Source organism: Diplotaxodon limnothrissa, linkage group LG9 (assembly GCF_057381915.1).
Source record: "Diplotaxodon limnothrissa isolate DT_005_m linkage group LG9, D_limnothrissa_male_GT1.1, whole genome shotgun sequence".
In the NCBI taxonomy this organism is placed as follows: domain Eukaryota; kingdom Metazoa; phylum Chordata; class Actinopteri; order Cichliformes; family Cichlidae; genus Diplotaxodon; species Diplotaxodon limnothrissa.
Window position 1 is genome coordinate 3,989,143 of NC_140604.1, and position 24,161 is coordinate 4,013,303.

General features: G+C 43.2%; 2 protein-coding genes across 3 annotated transcripts in view; both read right to left on the reverse strand.

The window, feature by feature from the left end:
• The window catches only part of kcnh2b (potassium voltage-gated channel, subfamily H (eag-related), member 2b), a 275,704-nt gene extending 275,078 nt beyond the window's left edge, over positions 1 to 626 (reverse strand). For both annotated transcript variants that reach the window (XM_085362590.1, XM_085362591.1), the window contains exon 1: positions 247 to 626. In XM_085362590.1, the coding sequence (XP_085218716.1) occupies positions 247 to 322 (76 nt within the window). In that variant the 5' untranslated portion in view covers positions 323 to 626. The remainder of the gene's footprint in view (positions 1 to 246) is intronic.
• A 3,339-nt stretch (positions 627 to 3,965) lies between these two features.
• The window catches only part of sspo (SCO-spondin), a 113,196-nt gene continuing 93,000 nt past the window's right edge, over positions 3,966 to 24,161 (reverse strand). The window contains exons 114-117 of the mRNA XM_085362593.1: positions 16,471 to 16,531; positions 15,764 to 15,894; positions 9,209 to 9,359; positions 3,966 to 4,217 (exon numbers count right to left, since the gene is read on the reverse strand). Coding sequence (XP_085218719.1) covers positions 4,195 to 4,217; positions 9,209 to 9,359; positions 15,764 to 15,894; positions 16,471 to 16,531 — 366 coding nt within the window. The 3' untranslated portion in view covers positions 3,966 to 4,194. The remainder of the gene's footprint in view (positions 4,218 to 9,208; positions 9,360 to 15,763; positions 15,895 to 16,470; positions 16,532 to 24,161) is intronic.

Sequence of the window (24,161 nt, forward strand, 5' to 3'; positions counted from 1 at the left end):
TTGGTTTCATTTATCACAGAGTTCCGACCCTTGTGACGTGTCACGGCCATTAAGCATGCAGGGGACACCATAATTGAGGCTAATTCTGGAAAACAACGTGTCACCTCAACGTCTACATCATTAGGATGCTATTTCTAACAGCTCCCGAGTCAGCAAATCAATCACTACCGCCGGGCCTCGATGAAAGCAAAGCAGGCTGTGGACGCTTGGATAAACAATCTGAAGGAGGAAAATCTAGATTCTTACTTTGACTGTCAAATTTCCTGATGATGGTATCCAGGAAGGTGTTCTGCGGAGCCACATGGCCCCTCCGGACTGGCATCTTCGCTGCAGTGGCCCCTGGACTGCGAAAGACTTTGCGGGACTTTGAATAATATCACAGCGAGAGCGCAGTTCTCCAATCTCCGCAGCCGGGCGCACGACGCTCACGGCGCTCCCGGCATGGACGCTACAGCGCCAGGCTCAATCCGGGGGCCAAAGTTTTCCCAAGTTTGGCCGCAGAGAAAGTGAAATCTCTTTCCACGAGAAAGTGAGGAAGAGGAGAGTTCTGGAAAAGGAGGCGCGCTGTAGGATCTGAGCCGTTTTTTGCCCTCCAGTTTCCAGCCTGAGAGGCGCGAGCGTGTCTGCTTGTGTCCCCCGAGGGGAGGGCCGCCTGTCAGGTGATGTTCCTCCTGCTCTCACACTCGCTGGAGCGCGGGGGACCACTCATCCTGCACTACAACCCGCTCCCGTGAAGCGAGCTTTCCGACGAACCTCTGTGGAGCCATGGCTCTGGCGCTGAGCTGCGCGTCTTTATTCTTCTCTTATTCCACCTCCTCCTCTTCGCCACCTGAAGCTCAGCGCGTTTCACTGGGGAGGAAATGAAGAACACCGGATTGGTTGCATGAAAACAGCAGAGCTCAAGAACAGCAGCCCGAAGCGTCCTAGATCAGTGTTTTTTTTAGGAGGTGTTCACTGTATCTCTCTCCTCCATCTCGCTGTGCGCTCTGCCAGATGACTTCAGCTCCACTGGCTTCTAACTGCGTCTCTTTTTAACCCTTTGCGCATCAGGAGCGAGATAGCCAACCTTTGATGGGTGGAGGAGAAGGAGCGCGCTCTCGGCCATCCCTGCTCTCCTCACCCCAGAAAAAAACTGCTTATTACACCTCCAAGAGCTTTGCAGTTTGGGGGTTTTGGTCGCTGAAAACGTGGCCCAGATATCATTAAAGAGCACTGCAACTGATTTAAATGCCTCAAAACAAGATCATTTGTCACAAAGATGATCTTGTAATGAATGTGTGGTGCAGGTGATGGTGGATACGAGCTCTGAAAGGCTGCCGTTGTTAACAGGTGTTCGGCTTTGTGCTGCATTACCTGTCCTCAGCAGCTATGGGAGGGATTCAGTTTACAACCACGCCCTTCTGCCCGCTCCTGTGCTGCTTGTCTCTGTGTAACAAAAGACTCCATCCATACCTCACAAAGGAACATTCACCTGCGCGAAAGTGAAGCGTGTCTCTCTGCCTGAGCTGATCCTGAATCAGCGAGTTTGCCGTGGATAACGAAAGGCCGTTTAAAACGCGTTGTTGGTGCTTCTTTATTGTGCTTCAGGGAGGGTCGGATGGGGATTCACCACTCAGCCTGCTCAGCTACGTCACAAGGGTTCCCCCCTTCCGTCAACCTGGGGATGATGCCTTCATGGAGCGTCGGGTATTGCGGATCTAGCGGATGGATTGAAACCCAGTCCTGCTCTTCCGCTCTATTTTAGCATTACATGTAATATCTTTAAATATATGAATGTTCTCCAAACATTAAGAATGCGTAACGTGTCATTAATTTAGACTGTTAGCTAAAAAGGACTAAATTGTATGTCGGAAATGAAACCACATACTGTCATGGTACACAACAGTACAATCTAATTACACAAAATGATGATGATTATTATTGTTATTATTATGTTGTCACAAGTTAATTATTTAACTGACAAGCTCGTTTTCTTGTGATAAACGGTTGGTAGTATATATATTGTCATTGTGGGGGAAATGAAACAGAAATGCTGATTATGTCCCAAAGACGAGATCGGATGAAATTCTCGTCTTTTTGTATTAAAATGCAGCCGCGTGTGCGCTGCTGTCAAAGCCACTGGGAGCAAGAGTAGTTTGTGAGCTGCTGGGGACACTAACGAGGTGAAATTACGATGACCTTGTTTGAAGCATCGCTTCAATTTAGCTGTGAGGTATTAATTTTCCGACCGGCATTGAAGGCGTCAGCAGACAAAGCGTTTTCCTGAATCCCTTGAAGTCCATTGGAACCGGACTGCAGCCGGTTCACCTGTGATGGCTCCGACTGAGGAAAACGTCCTTGTTTTCAGCAGCGCCAAGCAAAGGCCTGAAGCCCTCTGCTGCTCCGTGGAAGCATTTATCAAAAATGTCCTGCACAGCTCCATAAGGCGTCCTCCCCCCTTTTTCCTCAGCATCATATTTTTAATGATTAGTCACACGTGATAAATTGCAGCCCTGCAGCTGGACGAAGACTATCGATCAAAACGTGAGTCTTTGGCATGAATTAAAAATGCAGCGGTTACTGCTCTTATTACTTCCAGCAGTATTTACTGAAGCAGCTGAAAGCCAGAGGAGGCGTGCTGGTCAGCCTTCCCCTCAAAACTCCCTTATTTAGTCAAGAAAAGAGAGGACGAGGAGAGGAAGAAAGGAGGGGACCGAGGAGGCAAGAAGGGGATGATGAGAGAGGAAAATCAATATGTAACTAAAGTTGATTGATTGATTGATTGATTGAATCTTTATTTTGAACATGTTGAAAAAGTATAAAAAAAAATAGAATTAAAAGAGACAAATGAACAAAGCAAACAAAAGGAAAACGAGCAACCACAACTCCAAATAACGTCCATGTTCAAAAAGTTCATTGATGAATTCCCAATGTGTGCGCACCTTACATTATATTGGATAAACGACTGAAATAAATAAAGAGAACAAGCTCCGGGCGTCACTTTGACACATCCATTAAAAGCTACATCTCCTTACAGCCGTGGCTAAACAGCTCCGCAGTAAATGAAACTGTCAGCAGAAACCGTGTTTTTCACACTGCCAGTTGTGTTAGACGTAGAAGCTGCAGGCAGCAGCAGGTTTTATGAAGTAACCAAGAGAAACGCAGAGAGATGGATGATGGGTTTTAAATCATGTATAATCTTACTGTCTTTGCATTCCCCATAACAGACCCGGTGACACAGGAGACGAGCTCATCTGTGGGGAAATGAGCACATTATTTTAAAAAGGACTTGAACGCTAAATCTAACGAAGGCTTGCGTTACAGCCAGGAGGCTGTCAGGACAGCAACCTCTTTGATGCAAACCGAAGGAAAAGGGAAACGAACAGCAGCATGTTTGTGGCGTACACAGCTCGTTTGCTGCAGATATTTATCTGGAAGCTTCTGCGATTGTACTTACATCCTTTAGATGTTAAGTTTACTGAAGTGTGCAAGTAAAGCTGCTTAATTCTCTGGATTAGAACATTGTGATTACTCTCAGTGTATTAAACTACTACTACTATTATTATTATTATTATTAATAAAAAGCACATCAGCATAATTTGAATGTATGAAGGAAATCTGTCGGTGATCTCAGCCCTGAAATTGATCATAAATCAATCTTATAATCTTTTATCTTATAAACTTTTAATGGCACTTTTATTAACGTGGTGCTTTCCACGTCCCACAAAGCAACGAAGCATGTGCTGCTGCAACACTGCTTAAAACAGAAAAGGATTCCTCAAAGACAGACAGCTGACCTGCTGTCCATTTATTGACCAGCCCGTCAGCACTGCACTGTAAACATGGGAATATAACCCAGACTAGTAGCTGTTCAGTTCAGTAGCTGCTACGTATACATACACAAACATACACAAGAAACATGTTTTAATGCAGTAGAACTTGTATCATAGGATCTTTAATCTATAAATACACAGTAGAATGTAGAGGCTGCAGAATATGTAAGAAATATACGATCAGCAGTAAGATCCAGTCATTTGGTGACTGAGCACTACAGAGCACTGTGTTTATCAGCAGGGACTTTTTCCACTCATCCATCCGTCCACCCAGAATCCTCCATCTATCACCCAGCTGGCTTTTAGCGAGGTGCTCCTTGGTGCTTTGGACTTCACACTGTTCTCTCTGCGGTGCGTTCGCAGACGCGTCCAACAGACTCGCTCAGCGTCGGGACAGATCGCCTCCTGCGGAGAAAGGAAACAGTGAGCCGGTGTCGCATCTTCACCGCTACTCCGTCAAAGAACTGAACACGTTCAGCAAACAGAAAACTGCTTCCTGTACAGGATGACAGATTGAGACCCAGTGTGTGCAAAGACTTCTGGCTCAATTCTGAAATGAGCCTGATGAAACTGAACTCTATTAAAACAGGTGCAATGTAGATGCAGATGTGTAGAAATGATGTTATATGGATTCATAGGCGCGCGTCTGTGCGTGTGTGTTATCAAAGATTGATCGCACCAACGGCCAAAGCCATCAGATGTAATGTCCACGGAGGAGCAGCACTGGGGGTGGGGTTCTACGTCGTATGTGGCTCCATCCAATTAACTGAGGCGATCAGCCATGCTGATGAATGGATTACAGCATAATTGCTTCAGAGGTGGGACCCTTCATTAAATCATTTATGACGGGCAAAGGTGAGCATATGTTTGTGTGTGTAAATCTGCAGGAATGCTCGTGTCAGTGACCACACGCTTGTGGTTCAGCCTGGTGGTAATAAAAACAACTGTGACATGAAGGCTGAGTCTTTGAATTGGATATGTTCTTCCCATTTCCAGCCCTGTACTTTCATTCTTGGACTTTTGCTTTCTGATTGGCTGCTTGCTGCAAACAGAAGGTTAGAGCAGCACTTTCACTTTGGCTCTGTTTCTGTTTCATTCCACAGCAGTGCATGCTCCTCACTGAACAAGAGTGAGGTGGTTTCTTAAAATGTACAATGTGCACACACACAGTGAGAGAGAAATAACAGCAGACCCGTCTAATAAGTGTTTTCATGTAAATAATAGTTTGTTTTGTGTTTTTTCCACAGACAAACACATTTTTCTACGCCATAGATTTAACACACAAGTATAAATGCTCTCTCAGATGAACTACCAAACACAACACATTGCACCGTTTCATTATTTATTTACCAAAAGCTGAGCCAAAAAACAAAGTCCACCCTCTCTAAAGCCTTCAAGAGGGTTAGAAGCAGCCAAGAGATCGAATGCACAGTCAGGTGAAAACATCAACAACTGTTGCTGCCCATCAATCTGGGAAGGGTTCAAGCCCATTTCCAAACAGTTTGAAGTCTTATTCTACAGTGTGAAAGACTATCCAGAAGTGGACGTCCCAGCAAATTCACTCCAAGGTCTCAGCGTGCAATGCTCAGAGGAACTGCAGCAAACACAAGAGTTCATCCCGGCAAGAGTTAGCATGCTCAGCTTTAAAATTCACCACATTATAAAAAAAGGCTGAACAAGTACGACTTTTTTTGGAAGGAAAAAATAAGATGAAGGAATACAACAACGTCCTTTGGACAGACAACACCAAAGCAGAGATGTTTGACCATAAACCAGCATATCAGCACAAACAGCCCTAATCAGCTGCCAAGTGTAGCGATGATTTGGAGTTACAGCCATAGGTCCTGGGTTTCTAGCAGCCTAGCAGCAACACCTCTGTATACCAAAGTATTCTAGAGAACATGAAGCCATCAGCCTGACACCTGAAGTGTGACTGAAACTGGGTCCTACAACAAGACAAAGGTCCCAAGCACAGCTGCAAGTGTTCAACAGAACGGCTAAAAAAGAACAGGATCGAGGCGCTGCAACGGCCCAGTCACAGTCCAGACCTCAGCCTAATTGAAATGCTGTAGCGGGACCACAGGAGAAGTTTCTATAAATAAATGCATGCCTGCAAAGCTCAGTGAGCTGAAGCATGTAAGGAACAGTGGGCCAATGATGTGAGAGGCTGATAAACAGCAAATGATTACAACAAAGTATTATTGCTGAAGGTGTTCTACAAGCTACTGAATCACGAGATCACCTCCCCTGCCCCGTAAGCTGGAGAGGAAAACATGGACGACTGACAGCTGTTCTGCTTCCAGAGCGATCGTCCCGATGCAGCCTTCTGCCTTGTTTTAATATTAGATACCAAGTCTGATGCTGAGAGGAGGCTAAAGGACAAATGGACACAGACGGTCGTCACAGAGAAACTGCAGCCCGGCTGATAACCTGAAGCCACAGACGGACGTCACTGTTGTTGAAGACACTGATCATTAAGACACCAAGGATCAAACTACAGGATTATTAAAGTTTCCACTGTGGGTGTGCCAAGTAACAAAATCTGTTATGTCATTCATGGAGGTAACACCTGCTCTCCACGTTAACAGGTTTCCACACCACTGATGATAGCAAAAGTGACATCACTGATAGAGGGTGTGTCCCAAACTCGCCATGAGCCTAAAGCTCCACCTAACGACGAGTCTGATCCAGAAACGCAGGGGAGCTGCTTCAACTGTGACATCTTCACAGGCACCCAGTCTTTACTTTTCAAAGCTGCCTTGAGTTTGATTACAGAACAAGAACTCCTCAAGGACAAACGTGAAACTCTTAGTTGCATTCAAAGTAAATTATTTGCACGGAGCAGTAACTGCTGCTAGTTTCTGACATGCAGTAAGTTTGGTTGTAGACTTCAGACTGTTTAGATTCATCCAAGTCTGTTCGAATGAGTCCAATAAATATTTACAGACAGAAATCATCTCTGTGGCAGCGGGTGTGCTTTTAGCTCAGCTGTAGGGGGAGAGGTGGAGCTGAGCTCAGATAGCAGTGCCAGGTGGAGTTGATTGGCACAGCAGCACTCTCCCGCCACAGAGGAGACCCCGCCCCCCCGCCCCGCCCAGCACACTACTCAATCATTCAAATTTAGTTCTTATTCGACTCTGATCAACAAATTTGTCGTGAATTGTGTCACTAAGATGAGTGATACGTTTAAGGCGTTCCTCAACCCTTATGCCATAGCAAAGGCCATATCGCCATGACAACCATGCTGGTCATTTATATGCTCAATTCTCTGGCAGTCATGAGATCCTAGTTCATAGCTTTCATTTCAAGTTTCTTTGCAGGATGAAGTCAGAGCGGAGAGGACGATGTTTTCTCGTAGTGACCCAGCTCAGCCTGATATTCTACCTGTTTCTTTCTCAGGCCTGGTTAAATTAGTCGACCTGATGAAACAACATTTTATTACCTGCATCTTTTTAAAAATAGCTTTTCCTTTTTGGCACATTTTTAAGGACATATGACATCACAGCTATGCAGATGACATTCAGTTATAGATCTCCTCTAAGCCCTGCGTTGTTTTAAGCTGCAGGTCTTTTAAAACCTGGAAGGCTGAACACCTTGTTTAACTTCATGAGGAGGAAAGAGACGTCCTCCTTTGTACCCCTGATAGATTTCTGTGAACTCCTGGGTCCCCATATTTCTGAACCTTGGGGCAGCTTTTGACTCACTTTGGATGATCAGGTTAAATCTCTGTTTCGATCTTGCTCTTTTATTCACTTAAGACACCAGGCCAACCTGAGCTCTGTTGTGTCCTGCTGTGAATTAGAAGCTTATTTCATCTCTTCTCAAAATAACCTCCTTCAAACAAAGTGTTCAAAATGCAACTGCAAAGTACTCGTGTCTCACTCACTTTAAGATTCTGGTTGTGACTGTTGGAGCAGCAGCAAACGTGTCCATGCAAACACCCCTGCAGGTTCCTGAGGTCTAACGATCAGGTTGTGTGCTTCACACAAGGCTGAGAACTAAAGGAGACAGAGCTACTGGCCCTCCAGCTGTGTCTTCATTAGTTGTTCTTTGTAAGTTGATATCTTGAACTGTATAAATAGAAATGTACTTATATGAAAAACTTGCTTTAACCTTTTAGGAGCTGCAGCCGTCTTCATACATGCTCCCATATTTTCAAAGGCTCAAAAGTAATTGCACAATTAACTGCCAAGCAGTTCCAAGTGAGGCCTGATCTCTCCTCACTCTGTGACAAATTAGGCAGAGAGACCTGTTAGTGACTCTCGTGGCTGTATATAAGCAATAGGTCTAACCTAAACCTATTTCCTCATTACATCATGGCAAATTAAGTAGATGAAAGGTCAGCAGCTGCTTCCAGGATTGAGTTTGCATTTGGTGGCTGTGCTTGGGAGCTCACCATTACACTGAAAGCAACAACCCAGGTCTAATCAGAGAGATCGGAACATTTGGTACATTTTTATAAAGCAGGAATGCAGCAGTCAGCTCTGCAACACCCAAATTCCTGGAAGATCACAAAAGACAACTGAATTCTTCCCTTCATAATATCTATCCAAGAAGATGCATCATTGCTACAGTGTTCTGTCAAGACGCAACTTCATGAATGAAGTACAGACGCAAAACGCTGATAACGCCCGAGGACAGAAAGACCGGATAAGACTTTCCTAGAAAACATCGAAGAAAGCCTGCCAAGTTCTGGAAGTTTCTTTTAGGAATATGAACTTGTAGCAGAGAAGAGTCTGTCAAACACAGTGGAGTGTTATCACAGCCAGTGGAAGTGGGTCAAGGGTGTTTATTCATGACTAGGTGTTGGTAGAAGTAGCAGGAGGAATTCTGAAGTATCGACAGCTTTACTTTCTGCTCACAGCGAATCAAAGGCTGTGAAACTGGTAGGACAGAGCCTGGCAGTAAAGACACAGCAAAGCAACGGCTCCTGAAGGTAAAGACATTTTCTCGGACGGCCACAACAGCCTTTAGTGGGCAGAAAGAGCCACAAAGACACAGCAACTAACAGTGGATCCAGTGAAGAAGAAAGTCCATCGGCTTTACGGTTCAAGCACTACATGCCTGTAAAAGAGTTTCATTTAAGAATGAACAACAAGGGAAATTTAATAAATCTTAAATGTAAGGAATATTTTTCAAAAATCTCTTGAAATAAAGCTGAAAGTCTGTCATTTATTAAATCTTGATTGCTTCCACTGGTTGGTGGTGTTTACAGGAGACATCTGAAAATGACTGCATGACTGTCCTGATGTGTATAAGCCTGGATGATTGGATGAAACTCTGACTTGAGGAGGCCGGTGTGCACTCGTGCCTGTATGAAAAGTTTTGCATATATTTAAATCTCACACTGATATGAGAAATGGACATGCAAATCCATCAGCCCCATTACGCCTCACCTTGGCAGCTAGTGCACTCGCAGCTGTGTATGACTGGCAGGACAACCGGCTCGCTCTCTCCACTCTCACACTGCAGGCTGAGGAAGCGCACCGGGGTGTTCGGGTCCAGGCGGTAGCTGCAGCACTCACACACCGACTGGAGATACGGCTCCTACGTGGAGAGAGTAAAAAGAAGAGAGAGGGTAACTAAATGTTGGGGGCAGAAAGAGAAATAAGAGCCAAGAGGGTGACTTGGATACGATGAGGGCAAACTGAAATCAGAGCAGGGGACGATTTTATGAGGAGATCAGGGAAATAATAGGAAGTAGAAAGTGAAACAATCAGAAAAGAAAGTTTAAATGAGGGGAAAGAGTGGGACAGATAAGGAAGGGCAGATGCCTCCCTCTATTCTATGTGATGGAAGATTACAGTGTAAGAACTACAGCATATTAAGGACAAAAAATGAACTAAAGCCTTTAAATGTTTCTGCATAAATAAGAGTAGCAAAGAAAAGCAAACCCAGTTAAACGTATGACCCGTGTGCTGAGGTGAGTCTCTTTCTGCTTCACTTCCTGTGAGCCCACAGACAGACGCACTAACATTTGACTTTGCTGCTGTCATTCAGTCCTCATCGCTCCATCAATAAAGGTGAGCTGTTGTGACGGCGATGAAAAGCCCAAATCTTGGCCCTACCATGACCGTGTGTGACTGATGGGATGTGGTTCCAGTGCTGTAATGCATGTTTCTTTTCTCCACACATCACTCTTAGCATCTAAACCAAAGGTTTTCTTTAAGACATTTCCACAGAGCATTATTCACAGAGACCTCTGCCTCATCTGTGTGCTCTGCAAACAGCAGATGGGCAGCACAGCTTTTCTGCTTGTATCTCTGCCACGTGCATTCGCGAACATGAACATTTGACACTGTGAGGCAGGTCTAAGCTTAGCTTCTTATTTTGTAAACTCCTGCATCCCTGTTTGCTGCTGGGCTGATCTGTGGTGCTCGACCATGCTGAGGAGGCTAACAGCATTCTTTAATTTCCTTGCTTTGCAGACAGTCTGTCTGACTGTGAACGGGTTGAGTTCAAAGTCTTTACAGATGGTTTTGTACCCTCTCCCAGTCTCCTCAGCATCTACATCTATCGTCCTTCCTGAAACATGCAGGAGTTAAATTATGGAACAGTCTAACAGAAGAAATAAAAGACAGTCAAAACATAAAACAGTTTAAAGTAAAATATAAAAACCTAATTTTAAATAAGTATAAGAATGAAGAAAACGGGGTTAACCCAGGACGGTAATGTTGCTGGTAATGGTGTTGCGGTTCTTTTTTGTTTGTTTTGGTTTGTTGTTTTTCCATAACTTGTGTATCTGCAAATATACACATTCTGTATTTTTCATATGAAAGAAACTATACTGTGGTGGGGCTTGCTAATTTCTTGTTTTTGATTTATGTATGTTATGTTTTGTTTTACTTCATATGTTTCATATGTTGTTTGTTTAATGTAAGACAAAAAAAAAATTAAATGAATGAGAGGTAAAACTTGAGGGGGTAGGGACAAATAAGTAAATACTTCAGCCTACTCCTTTTCAAACAAATAATGGAATGATATTTTGTAATGATTGTGAAGGCAAATGTTTGAAATGTTTGAAATAAAAATGAACTGAACTGAACTGAACATGCTGTGAAGAACAGACTTTGACAGATCCCTGATCTTTACGTAAAACAGGGTGTCCATGGACTCCTGACTGAGGGCTTTAAAAAGAGCATTGATACTGATTACAAGTCAGATTTTTAGTTCTCCAATAGTTCCAAAGGAAGATCTCATTCAGCTGCTACATGCACCACAATGTTTCTTCGTTGGATCCGTGCTTACTCTCCCTGTCATTTAATACACTGTGTTCATTATCGCCTAATCAGAATGAAGAAAGAGCTGAGCGATGCTAAGATGTCTGTGATACACAGAAACTGTTATCTCATGGTTGATCTCTGCATAACAAGCCAGTGTAGTTATAACATGGCTTAATACTGTAAGCAACGTGAAATGTATAATAATAATAACAAGAGCAAGAAAGATATGTTTTACTTCTTTACGTCTTTTTAAGGTGGCTTACATGACAAACTCAACTGATAACAAATAACAGAGTCAACAAAGATACATGCAAAAATCCTGAAATTTGAGAATAATCGAGCCTCGTTTGTAACTCAGTGAAAGAAGGTCGCCTTTGGAAGCTGTGTTCATGCATCCAATTAATGCAGACAAAGCCTGAAGGAGACTGTGGAAAAGTACAGAGGACGGTAGCAACGCATGATACATAAAAGGGGAAGGAGGTAAGAAAAGTTCCTCTGAAAAATAGTTATTAGTACTTCTCACACACTTTGAAAAGTCTACAGTGTGTGTGTGTGTGTGTGTGTGTGTGTGTGTGTGTGTGTGTGTGTGTGTGTGTGTGTGTCCGATAAGTCAGCCGGTGATGGGAAACTTGATCACTGTAATGAATTCCTGCTTCTTCCAGTCGTGCTAATCAATGACACGGGGACTTCACAGGGTTGCCTAGTCATCGGTTACCATCCCCGGTTGCCACAGTAACGGGAGGTAATGACACATTTGGCCGAGCTGATGTTTATTTTTACTGATCTCCCAGCATGACTGACTCTATTTTTACAGTGGAGACGCATAGATGCCAAGGAAGAACAAAGTCACCATGGTGATGAGGTGATAAGCCTGCTGTCTTACAAGGATGAAAAAGACAGAAAACCAAGAATGAAAATCAAAGAAGAAGAAAAGATAGAATCCCTCTACCCCTGCACGAGATTCAACACATCCATCTACTGTATTTACACCCTGATACTTCACATATTATATCTTGTATTTCTGTTTGCCTGCCTTCAAGTCATCAACTGTATGTTTATCTTTAAGCACAGATGTCAAATGCTCAGCTCAGGATGCCATAATTAAAGACAATTCTCTCGCATCAGTAGAAAAAACAAAATAGAAAATGAGATGATCTCATTTGCTAAAGATGATACCCTGAATCATGATTTTATTAATAGTTTTTGGGATTTAAAGGGACTTAAAGGGCAGATGCATAAACTGTACATAAAAGATGGCAATAACTGGTTGCTCTTAAAAGTAAAGCCATTAACCTTAAACCCTCATGCTTTGTAATGGCCTCCAGGGGGTGATTCCCCTGGTTGATGAAAACATGGGAAGTAATGAAGTACAAATACTTTGTTACTGTATCCCAAAAGGCTGATTCTCTCAGCTGACTGCAGGTTTCCCCAACCTTATAAACAGTCTTCGATCAGTAGTTGTTGATCAATAGTCAATGCAATTTGCATATTAATACAATTATAAATGAATTGGGTTGCACAATGCACAAAGAGCAGCAGGTCAGCTGATCACAGCCTGTACACTAAGAAAATCTTCCCCCACCTTCTGAATCCACTTTAACCCCTGACTGTGCACATTTTCCTGTTTAGAGGAAAAGTCGCCCTCTGCAATGTAGCAACAGAAAACAGATTTATGTTTTTTATTTTGCACAAAAATAGAAATGTCCTCCAAAGAGCTACTCTTACTTTCTTACTTTGAGTACATTTCAGAGTCTCTACATTTCAGAGTCTCTACTATCTGTGGATGCTAGCTGACCCCATGCAAACTAGTTATCCTGCACAGGAAGGGTGAATAAGAACACTCTTTACAAATATTGTCAGTCAGGAAAGTAAAGTTCAGAGGCTGTTTCAGGTGTTTCAGGTGTTTCACCTGTTTCATGTGTTTCGGCTGTTTCAGGTGTTTCATGTGTTTCAGCTGTTTCAGCTTTTTCAGCTGTTTCAGGTGTTTCAGGTCTTTCAGCTGTTTCAGGTGTTTCAGCTGTTTCATGTGTTTCAGGTGTTTCAGCTGTTTCATGTGTTTCAGCTGTTTCAGGTGTTTCAGGTCTTTCAGCTGTTTCAGGTCTTTCAGCTGTTTCATGTGTTTCAGGTGTTTCAGCTGTTTCATGTGTTTCAGGTGTTTCAGCTGTTTCATGTGTTTCAGCTGTTTCAGCTGTTTCAGGTTTTTCGGCTGTTTCAGCTGTTTCAGCTGTTTCAGCTGTTTCAGGAGTTTCAGCTGTTTCAGGTGTTTCAGCTGTTTCATGTGTTTCAGGTGTTTCACCTGTTTCATGTGTTTCGGCTGTTTCAGGTGTTTCATGTGTTTCAGCTGTTTCAGCTTTTTCAGCTGTTTCAGGTGTTTCAGGTCTTTCAGGTGTTTCAGGTGTTTCAGCTGTTTCATGTGTTTCAGGTGTTTCAGCTGTTTCATGTGTTTCAGCTGTTTCAGGTGTTTCAGGTCTTTCAGCTGTTTCAGGTCTTTCAGCTGTTTCATGTGTTTCAGGTGTTTCAGCTGTTTCATGTGTTTCAGGTGTTTCAGCTGTTTCATGTGTTTCAGCTGTTTCAGCTGTTTCAGGTTTTTCGGCTGTTTCAGCTGTTTCAGCTGTTTCAGATGTTTCAGGAGTTTCAGCTGTTTCAGGTGTTTCAGCTGTTTCATGTGTTTCAGGTGTTTCACCTGTTTCATGTGTTTCGGCTGTTTCAGGTGTTTCATGTGTTTCAGCTGTTTCAGCTTTTTCAGCTGTTTCAGCTTTTTCAGGTGTTTCAGGTCTTTCAGCTGTTTCAGGTGTTTCAGCTGTTTCATGTGTTTCAGGTGTTTCAGCTGTTTCATGTGTTTCAGCTGTTTCAGGTGTTTCAGGTCTTTCAGCTGTTTCAGGTCTTTCAGCTGTTTCATGTGTTTCAGGTGTTTCAGCTGTTTCATGTGTTTCAGGTGTTTCAGCTGTTTCATGTGTTTCAGCTGTTTCAGCTGTTTCAGGTTTTTCGGCTGTTTCAGCTGTTTCAGCTGTTTCAGGAGTTTCAGGTGTTTCAGCTGTTTCAGGTGTTTCGGCTGTTTCAGGAGTTTCAGGTGTTTCAGCTGTTTCATGTGTTTCAGGTGTTTCAGCTGTTTCATGTGTTTCAGCTGTTTCATGTGTTTCAGGTTTTTCGGCTGTTTCAGGTGTTTCAGCTGTTTCAGGAGTTTCAGGAGTTTCAGCTGTTTCATGTGTTTCAGGTGTTTCAGCTGTTTCATGTGTTTCAGGTGTTCCAGCTGTTTCATGTGTTTCAGGTGTTTCAGCTGTTTCAGCTTTTTCAGGTGTTTCAGCTGTTTCGGCTGTTTCAGCTGTTTCAGCTTTTTCAGGTGTTTCAGCTTTTTCAGGTGGTTCAGCTTTTTCAGGTGTTTCAGCTGTTTCGGCTGTTTCAGCTGTTTCAGCTGTTTCATGTGTTTCAGCTGTTTCATGTGTTTCAGCTGTTTCAGCTGTTTCAGCTGTTTCACCTGTTTCAGGTGTTTCAGCTTTTTCAGGTGTTTCAGCTGTTTCAGCTGTTTCACCTGTTTCAGCTGTTTCAGCTGTTTCAGGTGTTTCAGCTTTTTCAGGTGTTTCAGCTTTTTCAGCTGTTTCAGGTTTTTCGGCTGTTTCAGCTGTTTCAGGTGTTTCAGCTGTTTCAGGTGTTTCAGCTGTTTCAGCTTTTTCAGGTGTTTCAGCTTTTTCAGGTGTTTCAGCTGTTTCAGCTGTTTCAGGTGTTTCGGCTGTTTCAGGAGTTTCAGGTGTTTCAGGTGTTTCATGTGTTTCATGTGTTTCAGCTGTTTCATGTGTTTCAGGTGTTTCAGCTGTTTCAGCTGTTTCAGGTTTTTCGGCTGTTTCAGCTGTTTCAGGAGTTTCAGGTGTTTTAGCTGTTTCAGGTGTTTCACCTGTTTCAGCTGTTTCAGCTGTTTCAGGTGTTTCACCTGTTTCAGGTGTTTCACCTGTTTCAGCTGTTTCAGGTGTTTCAGCTGTTTCAGCTTTTTCAGCTGTTTCGGCTGTTTCGGCTGTTTCAGTTGTTTCAGGTGTTTCACCTGTTTCAGGTGTTTCACCTGTTTCACCTGTTTCAGCTGTTTCAGGTGTTTCAGCTGTTTCAGCTTTTTCAGGTGTTTCAGCTTTTTCAGGTGTTTCAGCTGTTTCAGCTGTTTCAGGTGTTTCAGCTTTTTCAGCTGTTTCAGCTGTTTTGGCTGTTTCGGGTGTTTCAGCTGTTTCAGGAGTCAGTGAAACAAAACCTGCTGAAATCAAATCGGGTGGCAATTGGGCTGAATGTGGTAGAAACTCCATGTCTGAGGCTTTGGAGTCTAGCAGTGTCAGAAAAACAGTGAGATTTGTGTGTGAGGATATAAAGAAGTCACAAGACGGCGAAGATATTGTACCAAGAAGGGGAAAAGAGTTTGGAAGTCTGCAGGAGAGTGAGAGAGACACCAGGACTAAACACTAAAGACGCCGTGAAGTTTGGGTGTCACCTCTGCCCGGCTGAAAACTCCATTCACTTAGAATGGTTTAAAATGGCATCTTTGATGACTTGATGATAATGACTCAACACGAATGAGTGCACATGCCATGTTTTACAATTTGCAAAATAAATCACCGAAAAGCCTTTTTACAAAAGACCTTTTGAGTGTTAGTCCCTTTTGTCTTAGTATGCTACCAGTTACTACTTCTCAAAATTGTCTGCAGGTGTTCAGAGAGTAACATCCCGTGTGTGCGTGCATGTGTGTGGCTGTACCTCCAGGATGACATCAGTCCTGGACAGGCAGCGTCCCCTGCAGAAGCTGACCTCCACATTGTCAAGTCGACAGTCTCCCTTGGTGATGTTGCGGACCTGCACATAGCGATGACACTCTTGCACAGGCTCACCTTGTGCAAACGCAGAGAGGAAAAGAGATACACTTAGGACAGAGCAAAGGAGGGGAGAATATAATAAACCAGAAGCACTACTTTATAGACGATATTGTCTTTGCATTTGCATGAAATAACGGCAAAAAATGACAAAAAGGAGGAGACAGAGCAGAAAGCTCATTGCAGAAGGCAGGGTGACATTGCCGTGAAATTTCCTCCACTGGGACAGAGATTAAAGCCCCAGTGTAGGTTAAGTAATGTAATCTCCCACTAATTGGGGGCTGAGGCACTTCCCTTGTAGCCTCCTCTAAACTGAACTGAAGAACATTCAAATCCATTTAAGTGGTCTGGAAGCCATGATACTGGAACGAATGACTTGCTCAGGAATAGATTGTTTTGCAAAAAGCAGCGTTTTAATCGCTCCTTTTGTTTCGCATTATCATACGTGGGAAAGCCTTACTCTGTGGATCCGCTGATAGTTTTAAATGACTAATATTATGGAATCTGATGGTCAGAAGTTTGGGAGTAAGGTCCAAGAATGTTGACTGATGGTATTTGGGACGCGTTTTTGTGCCATGTGTATGCAGTACCAACCTGGAAACTGCTTTCTACACACGGGGCAGCAGCTGCCTGGTTCTTCCACCTTCACCTCCCCCTGAGAGAATCATGCAAACAGAATCATGCAACATTTATGGACGGCTTATATTTGTCATGTCTAAGAGTGTTTCATTGGCAAGTTAGAGCAGGCATTTCATCAAAAGTGCGAGTACACATATGCATGTGCATATCCAGAAAAACATTAGCACAAGCTAACTGAGCATCAACCCCATATGAAAGTGAAGGGTGACTCTTAATTTACATCTTCTGGTATCTTCAAATTCATAATGCTTTCATAATAGCTGTCTAATAACCGTTTAAGGTTAAGGGCAGGCCCAGCTTAATTGAATTATGTGAGAAACAACTAATTCAAAGTCTGAGTCTGAGATAATGTAACTCCTGCAAACATGAGAGTAGCTTCACCCAGAGCACATGTAACAGTCCTGAAAGGGTCTGGAGAAGGTTCTCGACCTTCACCCGACCTACCTACCGGTTTGGTGGTGCGTCAGTGATGGTCTGGTGCCGATCTGGGAGGAGACCCCCCAGGACACCATCCCGGAGAATGCATGCAAATATGTGTGGGCCAAACAATCACCCAGTGTGATGCCCTGTTGTTCCTAATAAGTTGTCCACTCCATACCAGTATAGAAACCCAGCATGATTTTTCCCCCCATTGAGATCTGATGTGTTTTCAAAACGTTCATTAATGTTTTTGAGCACGAGCACCAATAACTCATCATTACTATAACTGGGCCCTCAAACCAACATCAGGCTTCAAAACACAGAAACCAGTGGCATGAGTTTGAATGTGTCCGTTCTTTGTATGCAGTCTGTGGTTCTCACACAGCACAAAGTGAAATTCAAACGACAAACAAGTACCAAGAGTTTCATGGCCACTTGAGGCTGGTTCCAAAAGTGAGTTTGTCTTTGTAGACTCGTGTTTAAATGTCTAACGTCACAAAAATAAACATATATACCACATGGAACATTTTACAGTTTATCTAGAGATAGTTCTGCCCTACATAAAAACTGTGAAGAGATGAAACTCAAGGTGTAATTACATGAACCCACTGGGAGGGTCTTTTTACCAAACGAGTGATGCAGAGAGACGGATGAGGAGGCAGAAAATGACATAGAGCCAGGCAGGCAGAATGGAAAAGGGACAGGAATAAGAAAATGACACATGAAGACCAAAAATAGCACATGAAAGAAACTGTGACGTAAGGACACACAGGACACAGAGTAAAGAGAAACCCAGAACAGAGAAAAGCAAGGTGTCCTGTGATGTCCCTGCCTGAGAATAGCTGCTGTTAGCATGCAGAGTCACACACAGATCCATCTATAGCATCACTCTAGTGCGACACACACACACACACACACACCTCTTGACTGTTCACCTCAAGGAGTGTTCCTTCCACTCGGCACTGCTGCCAGCCTTCCCTCAGGGCTCCCCCAGGGATGAAGGAGCCTACTCACTTAAAAGGGTGAGAGGTCATGAAGACGACTATTGTAAGTTGTGTGTGTGCGTGTGTGTGTCACAGGGGATGGAAACAGGTAGGAATGGGTATTCCTGTTATTTCAGGGAAAATGATCCGAGCATCAAAGCGTGTTGTTTACAGGCTGTTGGGGGAATCGTAGCGCCTTTAATTGGTGTAAACGATCAGCGTTTGAGAGGAAGGCATCCTAACAGCTTTGACATTATAACAAAGCCCTCAATACATTGCCTTAAAAAGATAGATGCGCTCCCAGCAGAGCCACGTGCAGATTTCAATTTTAAACAGTGACATGTTTAACTGTAAGCTCGTAAACAGCAAAGCACACCGACAGTCACCCACTGTCAGCCTGCCAGCAGAGGGAACGCAGGGCATTAAACGACCTTTCCATATTGTTTTGGATAAGGAGCGCTTTCACTGAGCCATCACGTGGTCAGCAGTTACACAACCGAGCCCCTCCAGAGACAGAGTGCACTACACTAAAGAACTGCTGCACCACAGGTGGAGCACTGGGAGGACCGTGGACTTTGTGGAGCTTGCTGTGCAATCAGCCTCTCTCTTCAGGTTGTGGTTGTCAGCTGAATTTATTTTTACACTGGCCTTTACACTGCGCTGCTGTGCTAAAGATATAATTCAGCGCAGTGTGTCAAGGATGAGACAGCTAACTTTCCTACTGCAGCTCATCTGAACTTCTCCACAGTGGTGAGACGATTTAAAGTGTCTGTTCAGCCCAAATTACACACAGAATATCTTCTCTTATGATAATTTCTTTTACGATCATTATCTTCATGTTTGCAGGTGGTCAGTGAAAAACACACTGGCCTGGACTGGGATGGAGATCTGTCCAGTAGCTCCGCTCTTATTTCAATACTGTTTGATAATATGCTACTACACTGTACATTAACCTTTATTATTAAGTATTTTTGATTTTGAGTTGGCTTTGGACTCTCTGCTCATTCTTTCACATTTATGAAATATTCATAAATGAGTTCTGTATTCTCGGGTGAGGAGTTCAGCCATCCGGGAGGGGCTCAGAGTAGAGCCGCTGCTCCTCCACATTGAAAGGAGCCAGCTGAGGTGAGTTGGGCATCTGACAAGGATGCCTCCTGGGTGCCTCGTGGGTGAGGTTTTCCAGGCATGTCCTACCGGGAGGAGGCTCCGGGGCAGACCCAGGACACGCTGGAGAGATTATATCTCTCGGCTGGCCTGGGAACGCCTTGGTGTTCCCCAACAAGCGGGAAGAGGTGGCTGGGGAGGGGGAGGTGTGGACTTCTCTGCTTAGGCTGCTGCCCCCACGACCCGGCCCCAGATAAGCGGAAGAAGATGGATGGATGGATGCAGGCCCGGCCCTAACCAATCTGGCGCCCTAGGCAAGATTTTAGGTGGTGCCCCCCTACATCGGCAGTGTAGTGTATGTACTCACAAGAAACCGAATAGCTTTGTCTTTGACCTTTTTTTTTACTTAAAGAAAGCAAATTCACAATCAGAATAATTAACAAGATAAAAAAATATATGAATAAATAAATGAATACAAAAAATAAAAAATGAATATATGAAATACAATAACACTGCTTGATGCTGCTGCAAAACTGGTGGGTTGTGCTGCTGAGGTGGAGGCAACAGGAAGACCGCTTGATGCTGCTGCATCATGGCTGGGTTGTGCTGCTGAAGTGGAGGCAGCAGCGGTAGATGTGGTAGATGGCCCAGGGGTGGGATTTAGAAACTTCAACAGTGCATCTGAAGAGAGGAGTATGTGACACCACTGAGTATTAAAGTTTAATAATAAAAACATATGATTCCAGGAATAAAATGAAATGATATAATATAAATGAAAAACCAAAGAGATATATGTATGATGTTAACTGATATGCAAATTAGATTAGATTCAATTTATTGTCATCATTACAGTGAAATGCTGAATAGCAGAATGCAAAGTAACAGTATAATATCATATGAGAATGTTATGTTATGATTATCTTTGACCGAATCACAGCAGTGCTCATATTAAAAAACAGCATTCCCTCTCATGTGATATTGCTTAATTAACATTAATGATGTGCACTTTAACAACTAGGCTTACAACTATAATATATACAGGGGTGGAAAAGTGACTATTACCTGCAGGGTAAACGTTAGCTAACCAGAAGGCAATAACAATGTAAACAAAAAACACCTGCTTAAAAGATGAATACAAATGAGGAATGGTGGGAAAGGTGGGAGTACTGTAATTACCTAACGTTACATTATTATTTTCCATAACAATTTAGCCCCCTCCACAATATTAACTGACGTTAAAACAGTTAACTAGCTATTTATTGATTAGCAATTAGCGAATCATGTAACATTAGCTTAATGCTAAAAATTTAGGTTACTATCACATTCAGACAAATAATTTCATGTAGGCTAACGTTACCTACCTCTGTCTTTTTCTCGTTTCTCCTCTTCTTTTCTCTTTTTTCTTCCCTGGGCACCTGACAGTTTTGGCCGTTTTGACATCTTGTGTTGATTTTTTGATGTGGTGACGTCCAAAAGGAACCATGATAGGGGAAGGGAGGGGGCGCACCGTGCGGGGAGGGGGGGGGGCGTAATGTTGTAACAAATAATATTTCTATTAAATAAGCTTTACTTTGCATTTTAATTAACGTGGGATTATTTTTTGTATTTAGAAGTAATAGTACCAATTTTTTTTTTTTTCAGCATTTGTGGCACTGGCGTGGCGCCCCCTGATGGACGGCGCCCTTAGCATTTGCCTATACGGCCTATGCCACGGGCCAGCCCTGGATGGATGGATAGATGCATGGATGGATGGATGGATGGATGGATGGATGGATGAATGGATGCATGGATGGATGGATGGATGAATGGATGGATGGATGCATGGATGGATGGATGGATGAATGGATGGATGGATGCATGGATGGATGGATGCGTGGATGTTCTCTGGTGCACCTGAGTTGGTATCTTGATTTGCGGTTGTTTATGTTTGTTCCCCTTCGTGTCCAGTCTGTCTCAGTGTCCTGTCATCAGCATCTGTGTTTGTTTACCTCCCCAGTCGTGTCCCCATGTCTGTCTCAGTGTCTCTGTATTCATTCTCTGTGATTACCTTTGTAGTCCTGTCCCTGTGCCTTCGTCCTTCCTGCTCTCATGTTCATCATCTCATGTTTCATCCGTCTCTTCGTCCATTTATCCCCAGTTGCAGTGTCAAGTTCACATGTCTAAGTCTCAGTGTCACTTCCTGTTTTATTTTGATAGTCTCCAGTCTCATGTGACATGTTCAGTTTTGCTTCCTCTGTCTGGTTAGTTATGATTTTGTTGAGCTGTGTGTCCATGTGTCTCCGTGTCCCTTAATATCCCCATCAGTCACCTTTGTCAGTTCCCAGCCACTGTTTGCTTTTATCAGTGTTAATAAAGCTGAGATTTTGAGTTTAGTGCTGTCTGAGTCTACAGTCTGCCACACACCCACACTTTATGACCACATTATATTTGTTTATAATTTCGAATAAACTTCTGCAAAACTAACGACACTTTCCATGGTTGCTTTTAGAGTTAGCAAATGTTAGCACAATGTTATGCAAGTTAACACAAAAACCTATCTATGCGAAGATGCCAAACTGTCTTAGTAGTTAGTAGGTGTGTAGACTGAGGCAGACTGAGGTGTGCAATGAAGAGCAGCAGTTGGCAGAACACCACCCATAAACCTCAGGAATGAAAAGCAGTGGGAAAAAACACTTTAAACAGAGAGAGGTAGAAACGTGTGATGTTCAGTTCTTTTCTTGCTTTGATGTGTGACAGATGTGGCGTTATTGAAGGAGCACCATCATACTTTCAGCTTTCTGAACAATACAGAACTCAGGCAGGTTGTAATTTGGGAATGTTCGGTCATTCCCTGATAGGATAATGACTCATCAATCCAATCAGGTCAGAAGCAGTTATGGTGACGACAAAAGTAATATTACTGAACCGGAAATGTCTCTCGCCCTGCAGTTTTAGAAGCTGACACCTTCTCCGGCTGCGTTGGAACAGAAATCCTTCCACAAGATGTAAGAGACCGTCTGCTTGGACCGTTTTGCTGCTGTGTCTTTATCTGCACTTTGCACAAAGCCTGACTTCTTTTCTTCACTAAGGGATATTTTTATTATCATGCAGAATTCCATCCATATATTATTTTCCCTACTTTTATCTTTTCCTTTGTGCTCTCTAATTCATCCCGGCAGACACGACCAGCGTGGGGGCTTCTGGACACGTTCACATTTTTACAATGACACAAACACGCTGACAAGAATGAACTAAATAAGAAGAAAGGGTGAAAATTAGCGAGAAGAAACAATGAAAAATTAAGTTTACAAGAAAAAGAACGTGATGCGATGCCTCCACAGACCAATGTTACAGGGAGGCACTGAATCCACCTCCACGTGATACCAAAAGTTCCACCTGCCTCAGGAATACAAACATGAATTAATATTTGATACAATTTTATATAATTCATCTGCTCTGGGGTGTACAGCATGAATGCTGTGTGTGACTAACACTGGGAGTCAGACCATTAGCAGCACAGCCATACAGTTACCTAAAGCAGGGGAAATCTGTTTGATGCATAATGTTATTAAGTTATCCAAAGTGTAATCTAAACTCCAGTTTACATGAAGTCAGAAACAGGACATCAAACGCGTATAATAAACTGCTAAAGATGAGGTAGCTCTGCACACCTGTATGCAGGGACTAGCACATTTCATCGACTCCTTTTTCCTGCCTGAGATTGTTTTTCCCATATTTCCCATATGTGCTCTGACCTATCACCATCAGAGTGCATAATCCACCCACCCTAAAAACCAAAACAACCTCAAACAGGATTAACAACTCTAAATCATTTGTCCATTACAATTGCCAGAAATTTTAAGTCCTTCAATGTATCAATCAATTCTTTTTCATCATCTAATATAAGACAATATTAACCTGAAATAATCTGAAACTAAATAATCAAGAAGCTGAAAACTTTTTGGTCTTCCATTTATACAAGATTAGAGCTAATCTGGTTCAGCTAGTTAGTGAAGACACAGAGTACAAATCAACAAAACTATATTACGCTTAAATAAGTAGCCAGTGTCTCACTGGAGGTAGAAGGCTATGGTGAAGACAAAAGGGCAGGCTCGTGGGAGGACTGGAGAGTCAGGTATTGATCTGTTTCAGCCAACATCCCACACATTCTTCAGCGGCAGAGCATTTTGTGCCTCATTCAGACTAATTTAGATGTTTGCAACCTCCAGAGATGTTAGGTGAATTGTAGCACCCCGGGTAGCTGTGGCAGTTGACTGCACTGATGTGTTCGTCTGAGAGACTAATTATGCCTCTGTACGTCAATCTTCCTCTCAGATTAGCACGTTTTAGGTTGTCAGCAGCTACTGTGTAGAAAATGGTTCCTCCTCATGTGTATGTTATTTCTGGGGACCAATGTTTCTGTCAAACACCTTAGAACACCTTCAAAACTTTAAGACACATCAGAACTCGAAAAAGCTGGACGTCAGCACTGACATGAACCCGCTAATCTGTTAGAAATGCAAAGATTTCACGCATTTGTGGGAATTGATGAGTATCAGTCTACAGAGGGCTACATTACAAAAACCCTGAATATGAACTTTAATGAAATTTCATTGACATAACAGAAAATGGTGCTCTGTAGTTTCTATGGCCCACACAAGCTTACATGCATGCCTGACAACACCTGACAACGCTTAGGAGATATCCTCGCAGATCTGGACCAGGCCACGAGCTCAGTCTGAGGTGTCCTACTGGAGTGAAGGTCAGGTAAGCATGCGGCCAGTCAAGGGTATCAATTGCTTCATGTTTTAGGAAATGCCCCCATACATCTCACCAGGACCACCAGGAAGAACCCAGGATCCACTGCACTGGCGTAGGGTGTCATTCCCACATAGCAGACAGGTCCGACACGAATCTGGTGTCAAGCCGACACTGCTGGCTGACTTCTGGCATGGTAAGTTGTATGTCATCCAGATGTGGGCCAGGCCTGGTGTAGATGGCACTGTTTATGTTCCTATTTTCCTATTTTAGTTAGAAGACCCAAATGCCATGTTGCAATACTATACTGCTTGGGTGAATGTGGCTTGTTGTAGAGAGCACTTTGAGTAATCCGCAAGAGTAGAAAAGCGCTATATAAGAATCAGTGCATTCACTGTCTGA